Source organism: Notolepis coatsorum, assembly GCF_963971535.1.
Source record: "Notolepis coatsorum genome assembly, chromosome: 6".
In the NCBI taxonomy this organism is placed as follows: domain Eukaryota; kingdom Metazoa; phylum Chordata; class Actinopteri; order Aulopiformes; family Paralepididae; genus Notolepis; species Notolepis coatsorum.
Genome location: NC_140170.1, coordinates 170,832,115 through 170,845,655, shown reverse-complemented (window position 1 = coordinate 170,845,655; position 13,541 = coordinate 170,832,115). Strand labels below are relative to the sequence as shown.

Here is a 13,541-nt window from a genome sequence, read left to right as displayed (position 1 = left end):
TCTTGGCGACCGCCTCGCCACTCCTCAACTCCATCAGATCACGTAGATCCATCATGGCGATTCCAAACTCCCCCTCATGGTTGCCCTCGGCGACCGAGTTCCCCGGAGGATGTTCCGTATTGTTGGCCATTTTCCTCCTCTTCTAAAGACCACCGTCTGGGTCCTTTTAGTTGAGTTCTTCTTCTTGTACTTTAGTGCAAAGTCTTTAGGAATACGCTCTCGCACCGCGTTCCACCAATCGGCTGCGAGAGTAGGATTTTTCTTTTTTTCCAAGAAAAAAATGTAGTGCAAATAAAAATGAGTAATAGTTCAAACCGAGTGTAGTTCTCAAAGGCGGCAGGTGTGGAAGTTGAACATCTGAGGTGAACTCCTGACCCGAAAGTGCATGTTCTTCAGTCGGTTACCACGGCAACAGAGCTGGAGACATGGTCCGCCAGGCTTCCTCTCCTCTTCTTCTTCTTCTTCTACACCGACACTGCAGAGAGAGAGAGAGAGAGAAGCAGACATGAGAACATGGCTTTTTAGACACGATAAAAAGGGAGAGAGAGGGGAAGGAAAGAAAGAAAGGCAGGAGATGAAACCATGAAATGAGTTCTGGCAGCGTCTTTGAGGCGCGAGGCACGGAAAACAAAGTCCACAAGGTTTATTTTAGGACCAGCTAGAGGATGAGGATGAGGATGATGATGGATTCTTTATTTAATTTCCTGTACACTGATTGTGGATCCGGACGTTCCTCGCCCGAGATACGTGAACACAAAGATCCCGGGTGATTTCAGCATCACCACCTACTGTGCCTGTGTGAAATGCTCTGGTGTGAACAGTCCAGGCTAGTGAAAGCTACAGCAGCTCAGCCAGGCAGCAGCTCAGCCAGGCAGCAGCTCAGCCAGGCAGCTGTTCAGCCAGGCAGCAGCTCAGCCAGGCAGCTGTTCAGCCAGGCAGCAGCTCAGCCAGGCAACTGTTCAGCCAGGCAGCTGTTCAGCCAGGCAGCAGCTCAGCCAGGCAGCTGTTCAGCCAGGCAGCAGCTCAGCCAGGCAGCTGTTCAGCCAGGCAGCTGTTCAGCCAGGCAGCTGTTCAGCCAGGCAGCTGTTCAGCCAGACAGCAGCTCAGCCAGGCAGCTGTTCAGCCAGGCAGCAGCTCAGACAGGCAGCAGCTCAGCCAGGCAGCAGCTCAGCCAGGCAGCTGTTCAGCCAGGCAGCTGTTCAGCCAGACAGCAGCTCAGCCAGGCAGCTGTTCAGCCAGGCAGCTGTTCAGCCAGGCAGCTGTTCAGCCAGGCAGCTGTTCAGCCAGGCAGCTGTTCAGCCAGGCAGCTGTTCAGCCAGACAGCAGCTCAGCCAGGCAGCTGTTCAGCCAGGCAGCTGTTCAGCCAGACAGCTGTTCAGCCAGACAGCTGTTCAGCCAGACAGCTGTTCAGCCAGACAGCAGCTCAGCCAGGCAGCTGTTCAGCCAGACAGCTGTTCAGCCAGACAGCTGTTCAGCCAGACAGCTGTTCAGCCAGGCAGCTGTTCAGCCAGGCAGCAGCTCAGCCAGGCAGCTGTTCAGCCAGACAGCTGTTCAGCCAGACAGCTGTTCAGCCAGGCAGCTGTTCAGCCAGGCAGCAGCTCAGCCAGGCAGCTGTTCAGCCAGGCAGCTGTTCAGCCAGGCAGCTGTTCAGCCAGGCAGCAGCTCAGCCAGGCAGCTGTTCAGCCAGACAGCTGTTCTTGCTGACAGTGTGTCTGTCTCTCTGGGTTGGGTGGTGGTCAGGAATTAAATGAATTACATTTTCCTAATGATTATAGTGTTTTTTCCTCCGTCAGACAGATTCAGGGCTATAGTCAAAAACCATTCGGCACTTAATACATGAGGCCAGTATTTCACCTTTTCTCTCCATTAGGTACTCAGACCACAACAGAAAGGCCTTCAGCTGATCCTGAACCAGTGTTCGTGAGTTAGCAGGATATTGAGCAGGAAGGAAGATAATAGTAGAGGAAGTAAAGTTTACCAGCCCAGTGATGAAAGAGCCAGATAGACAATAATATTCTCTCTCTCTCTCTCTCTCTCTCTCTCTCTCTCTCTCTCTCTCTCTCCCTCTCTCTCTCCCTCTCTCTCTCCCCCTCTCTCTCCCTCCCTCTCTCCCTCCCTCTCTCCCTCCCTCTCTCCCCCTCTCTCTCCCCCTCTCTCTCCCCCTCTCTCTCCCTCTCTCTCCCTCCCTCTCCCTCCCTCTCTCCCTCCCTCTCTCCCCCTCTCTCTCCCTCCCTCTCCCTCCCTCTCCCTCCCTCTCTCTCCCTCTCCATCTCTCTCTCGCTCTCTCTCTCTCTCTCTCTCTCTCTCTGGGAATGAGAGTATTTAGACTGAAGAGCTGGATCACTGCAGACCGGAAGAATGGTACGTGACCAGACGGCCCCTGAATGTCTTGTTATTTCATTATACAAAGCTTACAGTGATTAGTTATTGATGCAGGGAGCTGTTGTCCAATCAAAACCACCCTTGCATCGCGTTCCTCGTCAAAAGGTACACACAGTGTGCAGAACCACCTGCCGACCTGAGTGATGCAGAGCTTTCTCTGCTGGGCAGGTAAACTCAACTCTGTCTCCCAAGTTGCCTACTGGAGCTTTAATGTGTTTAAGATGTTAAGAAAGCTCTAATATATATATATATATATATATATATATATATATATATATTAGTGATGCACGATATATCGGCCGCCGATATAATATCGGCCGATATGGCCGTTTTTTTACACATCGGTATCGGACCGATATCAAGATAGGGCCGATATAAATTTTTTTTATTTTTTTTTTTAATCTTTTTTTTTTATTTTTACATGTTTTGGCCTTAAATAGTTTCAAAATATCAGTCATTTCTGAAAATAAGTTACAAAAGTAAAAAAATTATGCGTTTTGGAAAATAGCTCTTTATTTGATTATCATAAAAAAGTGTTTTCTATACAGAGATATCGACATCGGTAAATATCGGTATCGGCCAGAACAGCAATATTAATATCGGTTATCGGTATCGGCCACAATTTTCACATCGGTGCATCACTAATATATATATATATATATATATATATATATATATATATATATATATATATATATATATATATATATATATATATATATATATATATATGTGACATTGAATCATAACCCTTGTATCATGATATGCATCGTATGGCCAGATTCTTGCCATTATATATATATATTACTAATATTAGGGGTGTAACGGTAAGTGTATTCATCCCGCGAATTTACAGTACGGCCGTCACGGTGCGGTACGTGCAGCCATACGGAGAATACACCCCACAGAGCTAACACACCCACATGCAGGCACTCGCGAGGTCCGTGCGAGAACAGCGAGCGGCACACAGTCCCCGACTTCAGTTCAGAGCGGCGAAAGTGCACGGAGAAAGGCACATTTACATTGGAACAGCTGCGTTTTCTTGTTCGCCCAATAACGTTAACCAAATGAAACCAATCGAAAGAAACACACACGTGTCGCAGACACACGTCACACACGCGCCAACAAACGCATCAACATTCTCCCCCGCCGGACTCACAGGCACAGCTCATCAAATAAAAAAAAGAAACACACTTTTCCGGACAGATCATCTGAGCTCCAGTGTGTTTAAATCCAAATAATCCTCTGCCATTGTTGTAATATGTCATCTGTTCTCTAGTATTCAGTCTCGTCGTGAAGTTAAATTCCCTCTAGAAGTGAAAGTGAAACTTAGCAAGGATAAGTTGTTAAAGGGGCAGTAGGCAAGTGGCAACAATACAAGGGTTACAATTCAATATATCACAATATATTGCAATACTATAAACACATGTGTTTTAAAATGTCAATTTGAGAAGAAGCGTCATATATATATAAATAATAGTTCGCTTATTCTTTATTTTTTTGGTAATCTGAACAGAGATATGAGGGCAGACGGTCCACTCTACTGGTTAAAGTTGCTTACGCGTGAGTAGTACGTTCATTGATAAAGAAAAATAATGTCCACAGCCGCTCCGGTGTAAAACAAAGATATCCAAATGGTTTATTTCTCTTCAAGTTTCAAGTTTCTTTAATAGTTGTCATACAGAAGTACAGAATACTTTTATATAAAATGCTTCTTTCTGTTTTGCTCCAGAGATTGTGCTAGATAAAAATAGATAAGTATAAAAGTATAGTAAGTATAAAATAGAAGTAAAGTACATAGACAAAAGTGTTCAATATATACATATATACAATGTACAATGCAGAGTAGAGAAGTAATTGAGTTACAATACAATCAGGGGAGGAAACTAACTTTTTGGCTTACCAGCCAACTGGCGGGTATCTGATTTTTTTTACCAGCCAAATAGATTTTTTACCAGACAAAAAAAATCGCTAATTGTGATAATTACTTCTTTGTACGTCTTCGTCTAAATTGATTTTCAATCATAGTAAATTAATCACACTGTCTCTACTCTTCAAAATATTACATCATTAAATCACATATTAACATGAAAGAGGGAACTATTCTGGACTGGGTTGGGCTGAACTGGGCAGTGAAAGATGCTGGGTTGGGCTGGTCTAGGTTATACTGAATGATGAATTGAAAATGGGGGACCCTGATGTAAACAAGACGAAAGTCTTTCTCTGGTCTGCATCCCCTTAACAATTGCATGTATTGAGCCGTACTGTACTGTACCCATTCTGCAATCTGTTAAATAAAGTTTTCATTCATCACAGCTCAACTACTAGGAATGTGTGTCTGACTCTTAAGTGCAGGAAATATTCATCAGAAAGGGGGGACATGATGGAGGGAATGGAAAGAGCAGGTTTGACAGGAGCAGGGTTGAAGGGATTGATTGATTGAAAAGTGTATTAACAGATTGCAGAATGGGTACAGTACAGTTCAATACATACAATTGTTAAGGGGATGCAGACCAGAGAAAGACTTTCATCTTGTTTACATCAGGGTCCCCCATTTTCAATTCATCATAACATATTGGAGTGTGGAGGAAGTGGACAAGGCATTAAGCAAACAGGACTGAAATGGGGGACCCTGATGTAAACAAGACTAAAGTCCTTCTCTGGTCTGCATCCCCTTAACAATTGTGTGTATTGAGCTGTACTGTATTGTACCCATTCTGCAATCTGTTAATAAAGTTTTCAATCAATACTGGGTTGGGCAGTGAAAGAACCAAGCATTTCACTGTAATGTAATAGCTAAATAAAACAACTTGAACTTGACTTGTTACATTTGCACTCTGGTTGTATGCCAAATGTATTCTGGTTGTACTGTACTTGTGCTGTAAGATGACAATACATTGGAACCGAATCGACAACGCTAGGGGTTCAGCGGGTGTATTCTGAATGCCAAATATGACAACATCACCGTTGTGAAGGGCATATGGGCGAGTGGTGATATGCTGGGAAACCCGGTAATAATAAAATGTCACTCGGCTGCATTTAAGCAAAGCCGCTCAGTATAGTCCACTATGTTGAATGCGCGTTATGGTAGCTTGTTACATGCTAGGTAGCTAGCCGGCTAATGTTGTTGACTTGTCATTCTCATCCGACTCGAAGGAGACGCGTCGCGTGCTGTTGTTCGCCCCCATGTCAGACCGCACCGATATCCGAAAGCGACGACTCTACATGCAATTATTTTCATCCACTCATGTGTTTTTGTAAGTTTGTCTACGTTGTCAAGCCGGCTGCCGGTGGCAGGAGTTTGTAGGTCTGCGCGCAGTCAGTGGTCTGTCCACTTCCCCTAGATGGGCGGCATCTTCTAGAAAACGAGTGTTCATTGGAGGAGCTTAGAGCGCATCTGTACAACGATGATGTTCATTGGTTATGGTCTGATTATTATGTGGCGCAAATGGGAGGAATCAAGGGGGGAGTCAGAGTTCGGTTTGTGTCAGTGAGCGAATCAGCAGATTGCAGAATGATTTTTTTGTTTTGTTTTGTAATTACTAGTACTCGCCAGACTGGCGAGTGCTCTTCATGAATTACTCGCCAAACGTAAAAAATACTCGCAATTGGCGAGTAAAGTGGCCTAATTTCCTCCCCTGAATACAATATACTATATACTATACAGTACAATGCAGAAATGGGATGAGGTACAATTTAGGTACAATTTACAGTAAGGTGTAATGAGGTATGGGTTGTAGTGCAAATTATTTGCCAATAAATATAAAGTGTGTTTAGGTGTTCTAAAGTGGGTAAAGTGGGTGCTGCAGTGAGTTGTTTGTTTAAAGTGAGTGTGTGCGATCATTTTTCAAAGCCCTCGACAGGGCAATATCAGATTGTATCTGGAATAAACGCCCAGTCCGAATAAATAAAATCGCTCTCCAGAAGCCTAAATCACAGGGAGGCTTTGCACTACCCAATTTCTTGGCCTACTATTGGGCTGCAAATATTCACAGCATTCTCTATTGGAGTCATTCCCATTACGGACTCTGTCAGTGGGTGCCGGCATGGGTGGACATGGAAAGGGCATCTTGTTCTAGAACATATTTGCAATCCTTACTTTGCTCTTCGCTCCCAGTCACAACCGCCCAGTACACCAACAACCTCTTAGTACAACACTCCCTCCGGATCTGGTCCCAGTTCAGAAAACACTTTGGTCTCCACGCCATGTCACCATCGTCACCTGTCCACAAAAACTTCCTTTTCCCTCCCTCTATGGTGGATGAAACCTTCAGCAACTGGTTTAAGAATGGCATTGTGAGCATTTATGATTTGTACCGAGACAGTTCATTTATGTCTTTCACACAACCTGTCCCTAAAGTTTAACTTACCAAAAACAAATTTTTTCAGATATCTACAGATACGTGATTTAGTTAAGAACAAATTTGCTCAGTTCCCCCATACACCTCCAAAAACTGTGATCGACCGCATCTTGGAGGTGAAGGTTGCAATCAAAGGCTCAATATCTAAACTATATAACATCATATCCCTATCCCTACCCTCCTCAGTATTGGCTATAAGACAAAACTGGGAGTCCGATCTAAATCAGTGTGAGTGAATTCAGAAGTGTTGAATAAATGGAGACTTTTCAAAGATATAGAATAGAATAGAAATGTATTATCCTGAGGGAAATTTGACACTGCAAATCACTCAACATTAAACATTTAGACAGAACAAGTCACGAATAAGAATAACAAAACAAATGGCCTAAGAATAGAATAAAATGAAATAGAATAAAAATAGAATAAAAGATACAGTAAATAAATACAGTAAAAATATACTGACGTCTAGAGTAGGTGTAATATTGCCCAGTGCTGTTTAAAAAGTAAGAGTCCAGGAATGCAGTGATGCATTGTATAGTCTGATGGCTGTCGGAACGAAGGACTTCCTGTGCCGTTCAGTGCTGCATTTAGGTAGTGTGAGCCTATAACATGCTCCTCCTGTCAGCCAAGTCTGTGTATAGTGGGTGGGAGGGGTTTTCCCTGATGGCCTGGAGCTTAGCAAGGTTCCTCCTCTCCGCCACCCTCGCTAGAGTCCAGCTCCACCCCAACCACGCTACTGGCCTTCCTGACCATCTTATCCAGCCTGTTTGTGTCCCCTGCTCTCAGTCCCAGCAGGTCTGTTATATATATCCGTTCAGTCTGTTTTTGTATAAGTGAATGTTCTTAAGATAGAGAAATTCGATTTTTCAATTGCCTCTCTGCTGTTTAGTGCCAAGCAAGCCACAGCGCCGCTGTCCCAGCTGAAACATATAAAAGGGAACCTGTGTTGAAAAACCATTGTGCCCCCCCCGAGAACATTTTATGCCCCCCCACTCATTTGTTTCTGCAGCCTGGTCTGGTTGTACCCTTCCTGCTGACTTGTCGTACAGAACTTGCAAGTCGCTTTGGATAAAAGCGTTCAGCTAAATGACTAAATGTAATGTAATGTAAACAGACAGTAAATGTATCTCCCAGCTGGAAGGTTGGACTTGCTATGGTGGACATGTCTGGTATTCCATTAAAGGCATTTGTGGACACAGTACAGTGACAAATAGGGCATAAAGGCCTGAAGGCATCATGTTTGTTGAGGATCAGTGGGACTCTCTCATCAAAAATAAACATTCATATAATACAATAACCTAAATACAGCTAAGCCCCATTGTATTCTGAAATGTAGACTTTAACACTTTCAGTGCCCATGACATCATATCTTGTTTTATCAGCCCAATGCCTGAATGCCCACGATGTGTATTAGCGTTTAATTTTTTTATTAGCGATCTGATTTCATATTTCATCAACCGAGTCTCCCGTTGGTACAGCAGCTCCTCCAGCAGCTCAGAATGGAAAAAAGCGCCCCCTATCGTATATCCCTGTGTAACTGCAGGTCAGTCAGCGTTTGCCCTATGTGTGATGTGTCTCTGTGTGCGCGATCGCTGATGAGGAACTAAGAGAATCGATTTTTCAGATCGCGTCTCTAGCGTGCATACGTACTACGTACACATATACTATCGATAATCTAGCGTTTATTTGAAAACTATTCATAAATAGGCCGAAAAATGACAACGTTTTTGTGTATTCTAGAATATTCCAGTAAATGTCTTTTATCATGGAATTTTTATATTTTCCTTAAACGAGGGCTTTTCAAAATGCTATAAAACGAAAATGAACCGATAAAAAAACAATCCGCTTCGACAATGTTGACTGGAAAACGAGTCATTGATAAGCGACGGGCAGATTAGACACATAGCCATAATTTAAAACATAGATTAGGCGTTATTAACGCTAACATTGAAGTGGATGGTGGGCATTCAACCGGTAAATCAAGGTTAAGCTTGGGCTCTGAAAGTGTAGTGTAGGCAACTAAGCCAATAGAAATAAGGTATAACCCATGAGTGCGTTGGCTCCTATAAAAGAGATTAGAATCTGTGTGTTGTTTATCAATATAAGATATTTTTGGATTCTTCAAGTAAACAGCCTCATCTACAAACTATATCTTCTCACACACAACCCTCCAGACGTGATGGCGGCACTGGTATTTTGACCTCTCCCTCATGGTCCACAAATTCAATATCACTTCCAGCTCTGTCACTCTCCTCTCTCGAATACCATGCAGTATCGGTCTCTAATCCATTCAATCTCACCATTGTTACTCTATATCGCCCTCCAGGTCCCCTCGATCACTTCCCAGACGAGCTGGACATGCTTCTAAGCTCTTTCCCAGAAGATGGCACTCAACCTGCCTGACTCATCTCAGTCAGACACGGTGGTCTCTCTCCTACAATCCTTTGACCTGACTCCCACTGTCATGCCTCCCACTCACAAAGCAGGCAGCTCCTTGGATCTCATATTCTCCCGTAACACCACGGTAACTCCCCTCCATATATCTTCTTCATATCCTTCTCACTAACTCACTAACCCGAAAACCGTCTCAGTGAGACGCAACGTAATGATTTTTTTTTCTTTTTTTTAAATAAACCCTCTCATGTAGGGCTGTCACGATTCGTCGACCTAGTCGAAATGTCGTCGATTTGCATATTCATGATCGACGCGTCGTAATGTTAAATGTGCCTTTTGCGGTGGAAATGGCAGACGTTCAAAGTCATAACATGCGCAACGTGTAATCTAACTAATGCGCAGTGAATCACGTTCAAAATAGAATTAACTTCTCTTATTCGTTCTATAGCCTGTGATAACTCCTCTTGGGAGTCTCGCTGTTTCTATGTAAACTCTGCGAGCAACGGGTCCAATAAATGTGTCTTTAACATGCTTTATATTCTCGCCATTACTATATACCGGTCGCGGTTAAAAACATTTTAAACTAACGTTAGCTGCTAGTGCTACCTAAGCTAAGCTAGCTCACAGGAGAAATCAGTTTCAGTTACCTCTTACCGTATCTAAGGTAATCAACAAGTAAGCTAGCGACCACTGCTGTCCCCGCTGTCAACAGCACCGTTCCTCCCAGGTGTCTCAATAGTTCTGAAGTATAAACAAACTATACGGCAACATTAATCCGTCTAATATATCTTTCTGTGTCAAAGGTAACTTACTTGTTTTTATTAGAGTTGTTCCGATACCGATACTAGTATCGGAAATGCCGCCGATACTGCCTAAAATGCTAGTATCGGTATCGGCGAGTACACGTAAATTCTAGCCTCCGATCCCATGATGTAATTTATCTCCTGCCGAGTCCTGCGGAGAGTGAGGATTATAAAATGAACATGTTTTAAAGTGTGATGCTGTGTCATTTTAACAGCAGATACACTTTCTTAAATTCCATTGTCCCCGACAGTGCGGTGTGACGGGGAGCTCGGACGGGAATCGGGATGTGTTTGGCTGGTGTTATGATAGCATTAGCTGGAAAGATAGCTAGTTGGAACAACATCCGCTTTTAACGTTACATCAAATCAGATGATCGCCTGTCCTTTCTCCAGGACCTAACACTGTCCGTGACCGTCTATCAACAATAATGCACCCACGGTGAATTGTATTTAAGTTAAGTAGCTACGGACTAGCGTTAGCTGACTATTACTAACGTTATCTTAATGTCGATGCGGGAAGGCGAGCTAGGTCAGTTAGCTTAGCTTGATAACGTTACCGTGTCTAAAGTTGGTGCTATTCACATAATCCAGCAATAATGGCTGCAGACCTGCAAGCAAAGTACAGCAAGTGCCAAAGGATAAGAGTTTGAGGCGGAGTTTCAAAAGAGAATGTTGAATATTTATTTTGCATCAAAAATCACAACATGAACGTCTGCCACTAGCTTACAGACTGAATAGGGTATATCTGCAGAGCCACTGAGTAGCGAGTGCAACACCGTTTAATGTCCGTGTGGATCATTGGAGTAGGGTATATCTGCAGTGCTGCAGCCCATACTCATTGATTAATGATACTAATACAAATCTATACAATCGCCTGTTGTTGAATAAATACCATACGTTCTAGTTATTACTAAAAAACAGTATAACAGTATCTGAAAAAAAAAAAAAAAAAAAAGTATAATTTATATAAAAAAAAATTTAATTTTTTTTTATGCACTGGTATCGGATAAATATCGGTATCGGCCGATACCCAAAGCTTAGGTATCGGAATCGGATCGGAAAGGGAAAAATGGTATCGGAACATCTCTAGTTTTTATGAGCTAATGTAGCGATTTTCAAATGATCAGTAAAGGAACTATTTCTCAGTTGAGGTGTAGTTTGACCATCCAACTGTCAACTTTCCACACAATGTTTAGAATCTTTCAATTATAGGGCAGCTGTCACGATTCGTCGACCTATGGCATTTTCTCCTTAGGAACGGTTGCCGATACAATCAGTTTCATGGAGTTCTCTCTGTACGTTCAATGATGATGATCAATGAAGTAGCCAAAATGTACACTATAAAAACGAACATGATAGTTGATGATTAAATATTTCACTTCATTAGCAAGAATATTGTAACATCATTAAGTCTGCTATAAGCTATTCTCCCTCTCGTGTGTGTGTGCATACATTTACTATAGGCTACTCTTTTTCACATGGATTAGGCTAATTAGCTTTAACAATCCTGATTCCTGAGCCTATTTTATTCAATAGAAAGATATTGATTTAAATATGTATATAGCCTATATATAAAAAATACATTATAATCGTATCTACCATAGTGTGGAGTGGAGAGATGACACACAATACATATAATAATTCATGGAAATATACTAAAAAGCTATTTATGGCCGGTAATAATCTCTCTGGCTGGTAGTTTTTTTTAAATCTAAAGCTAAAAAGGATGAGGATACTCATTAAACATTTAGAAATTTTCAATTGAAATAGATTTGTCAGGTAAATTAATGGTTAATGATTAATCGACTGATCGATAAAATAATCAACTGATTAATCAATAACAAAAATAGTCGTTAGTGACAGCCCTACTATCATGCACTCTTCCTACTATACTAAAATGTCTTTACAACTATGCACTCATCACTGCAGCACCCAAGTTTCAGCACTGTCTGATGAACATTGTTACTCAGCTGTAAACGTTGTGCCCTTCCTGCTGACTTGTCGTACAGAACTTGCAAGTCGCTTTGGATAAAAGCGTTCAGCTAAATGACTAAATGTAATGTAATGTGTAAACAGACAGTAAATGTATCTCCCAGCTGGAAGGTTGGACTTGCTATGGTGGACATGTCTGGTATTCCATTAAAGGCCTTTGTGGACACAGTACAGTGACAAATAGGGCATGAAGGCCTGAAGGCCTCATGTTTGTTGAGGATCAGTGGGACTCTCTCATCATCACACTGCCGGTGAAGGAGTGTGAGGGGGTGGTGCCGAGTGGATACAGAGTACAGAACACGGGAGCGACCCGCGGTGACTGTGGCTCCATGGCGACCCGGTTGGGTTGTGCCTGGGCGCCGCAATTACAACACTGTTTATCGGGGTATTAAACCCATTCTATAACCCGACCCACTGTGCTGCAGCTCATCTGAACCAAGTGGAGCACGATATGCTAATTCTGCCAGGCCTGTGTGAGAGCGTCACATTCCAACACATCACTAAAGATCACATAAGCGCACATCAAAGGCTGACCTCTATTTTCTACTGTTTAGTGTGTCATGGAGACCCTAGAGGAGCGCCACACACACACACACACACACACACACATCATCATCATCGTATTTCATGCCCACACACACCAGACATACACACTTCCACTGCACAACAGCTAGTAGTGACTAATTCCCTCCCTGGTGGGAGAAGTGGTACGAGTTGGTGGATGTGTAGCTCTCTCTCTCTCTCTCTATCCTTGCCCACCCCATTCTCTCTCTCTCTCTCCCTTGAATACACTCAGCAACCCCCTCCATCTGTGGTGAGTGCTAACTAGTACACTCAGCACCCCCCTCTCTCTATATACTGAGTGCTAACTAGTACACTCAGCACCCCCCTCTCTCTATGGTGACTGCTAACTAGTAGGGGTGGGGGAATCGATATCGGTATCGATACAGGGACGCCAAGCATCGCTATTTAATTATTCATAAAAAAAAAAAAAATTATAAGGAAGTTGCATTGTTCATTTGAATACCTGTAATAGTACAGTAGTCCACACACACACACACACACACACACACACACAGTTAAGTTGGAATATGACTGTAATACAAACAGTTCAGTTTGTCAGGTACATGCAACACAGATTACAGTGTTTACATCTGTCTGCTTGAGAAAATACCATGTTCTGCAATAAAAATGATTGAAATGAGATGAACAGACTGAACTTTATTTGATTAGATAAAACATGTTGACAAAGTTTTACTTTGCAGTTGAAAAAAGATAATAAATTAAACGTGATCAAAAAGATTATAATAATAATTCTCGCAATACTCAGCGTATCGCGATATATTTAGTATCGCGATAGTATCGTATCGTGACGCAAGTATCGCGATAGTATCGTATCGTGAGGTCTCTGGCGATTCCCACCGCTACTAACTAGTACACTCAGCACCCCCCTCTCTCTATGGTGAGTGCTAACTAGTAGTGATGCACCGATGTGAAAATTGTGGCCGATACGATAACCGATATTAATATTGCTGTTCTGGCCGATACTGATATTTACCGATGTCGATATCTCTGTATAGAAAACACTTTATGATAATCAAATAAAGAG

The 13,541-nt window shown here is 42.7% G+C and overlaps 1 protein-coding gene across 1 annotated transcript in view; it reads right to left on the bottom strand.

Moving 5' to 3' along the window:
* Nucleotides 1-13,541, bottom strand: part of atp2b4 (ATPase plasma membrane Ca2+ transporting 4) — a gene marked incomplete at its 3' end in the record, with an annotated part of 262,124 nt that overhangs the window by 163,063 nt on the left and 85,520 nt on the right. Inside the window, exon 2 of the mRNA XM_084315824.1 lies at nt 1-475. This exon is cut by the window's left edge and continues 63 nt beyond it. Coding sequence (XP_084171950.1) covers nt 1-130 — 130 coding nt within the window. The 5' untranslated portion in view covers nt 131-475. The remainder of the gene's footprint in view (nt 476-13,541) is intronic.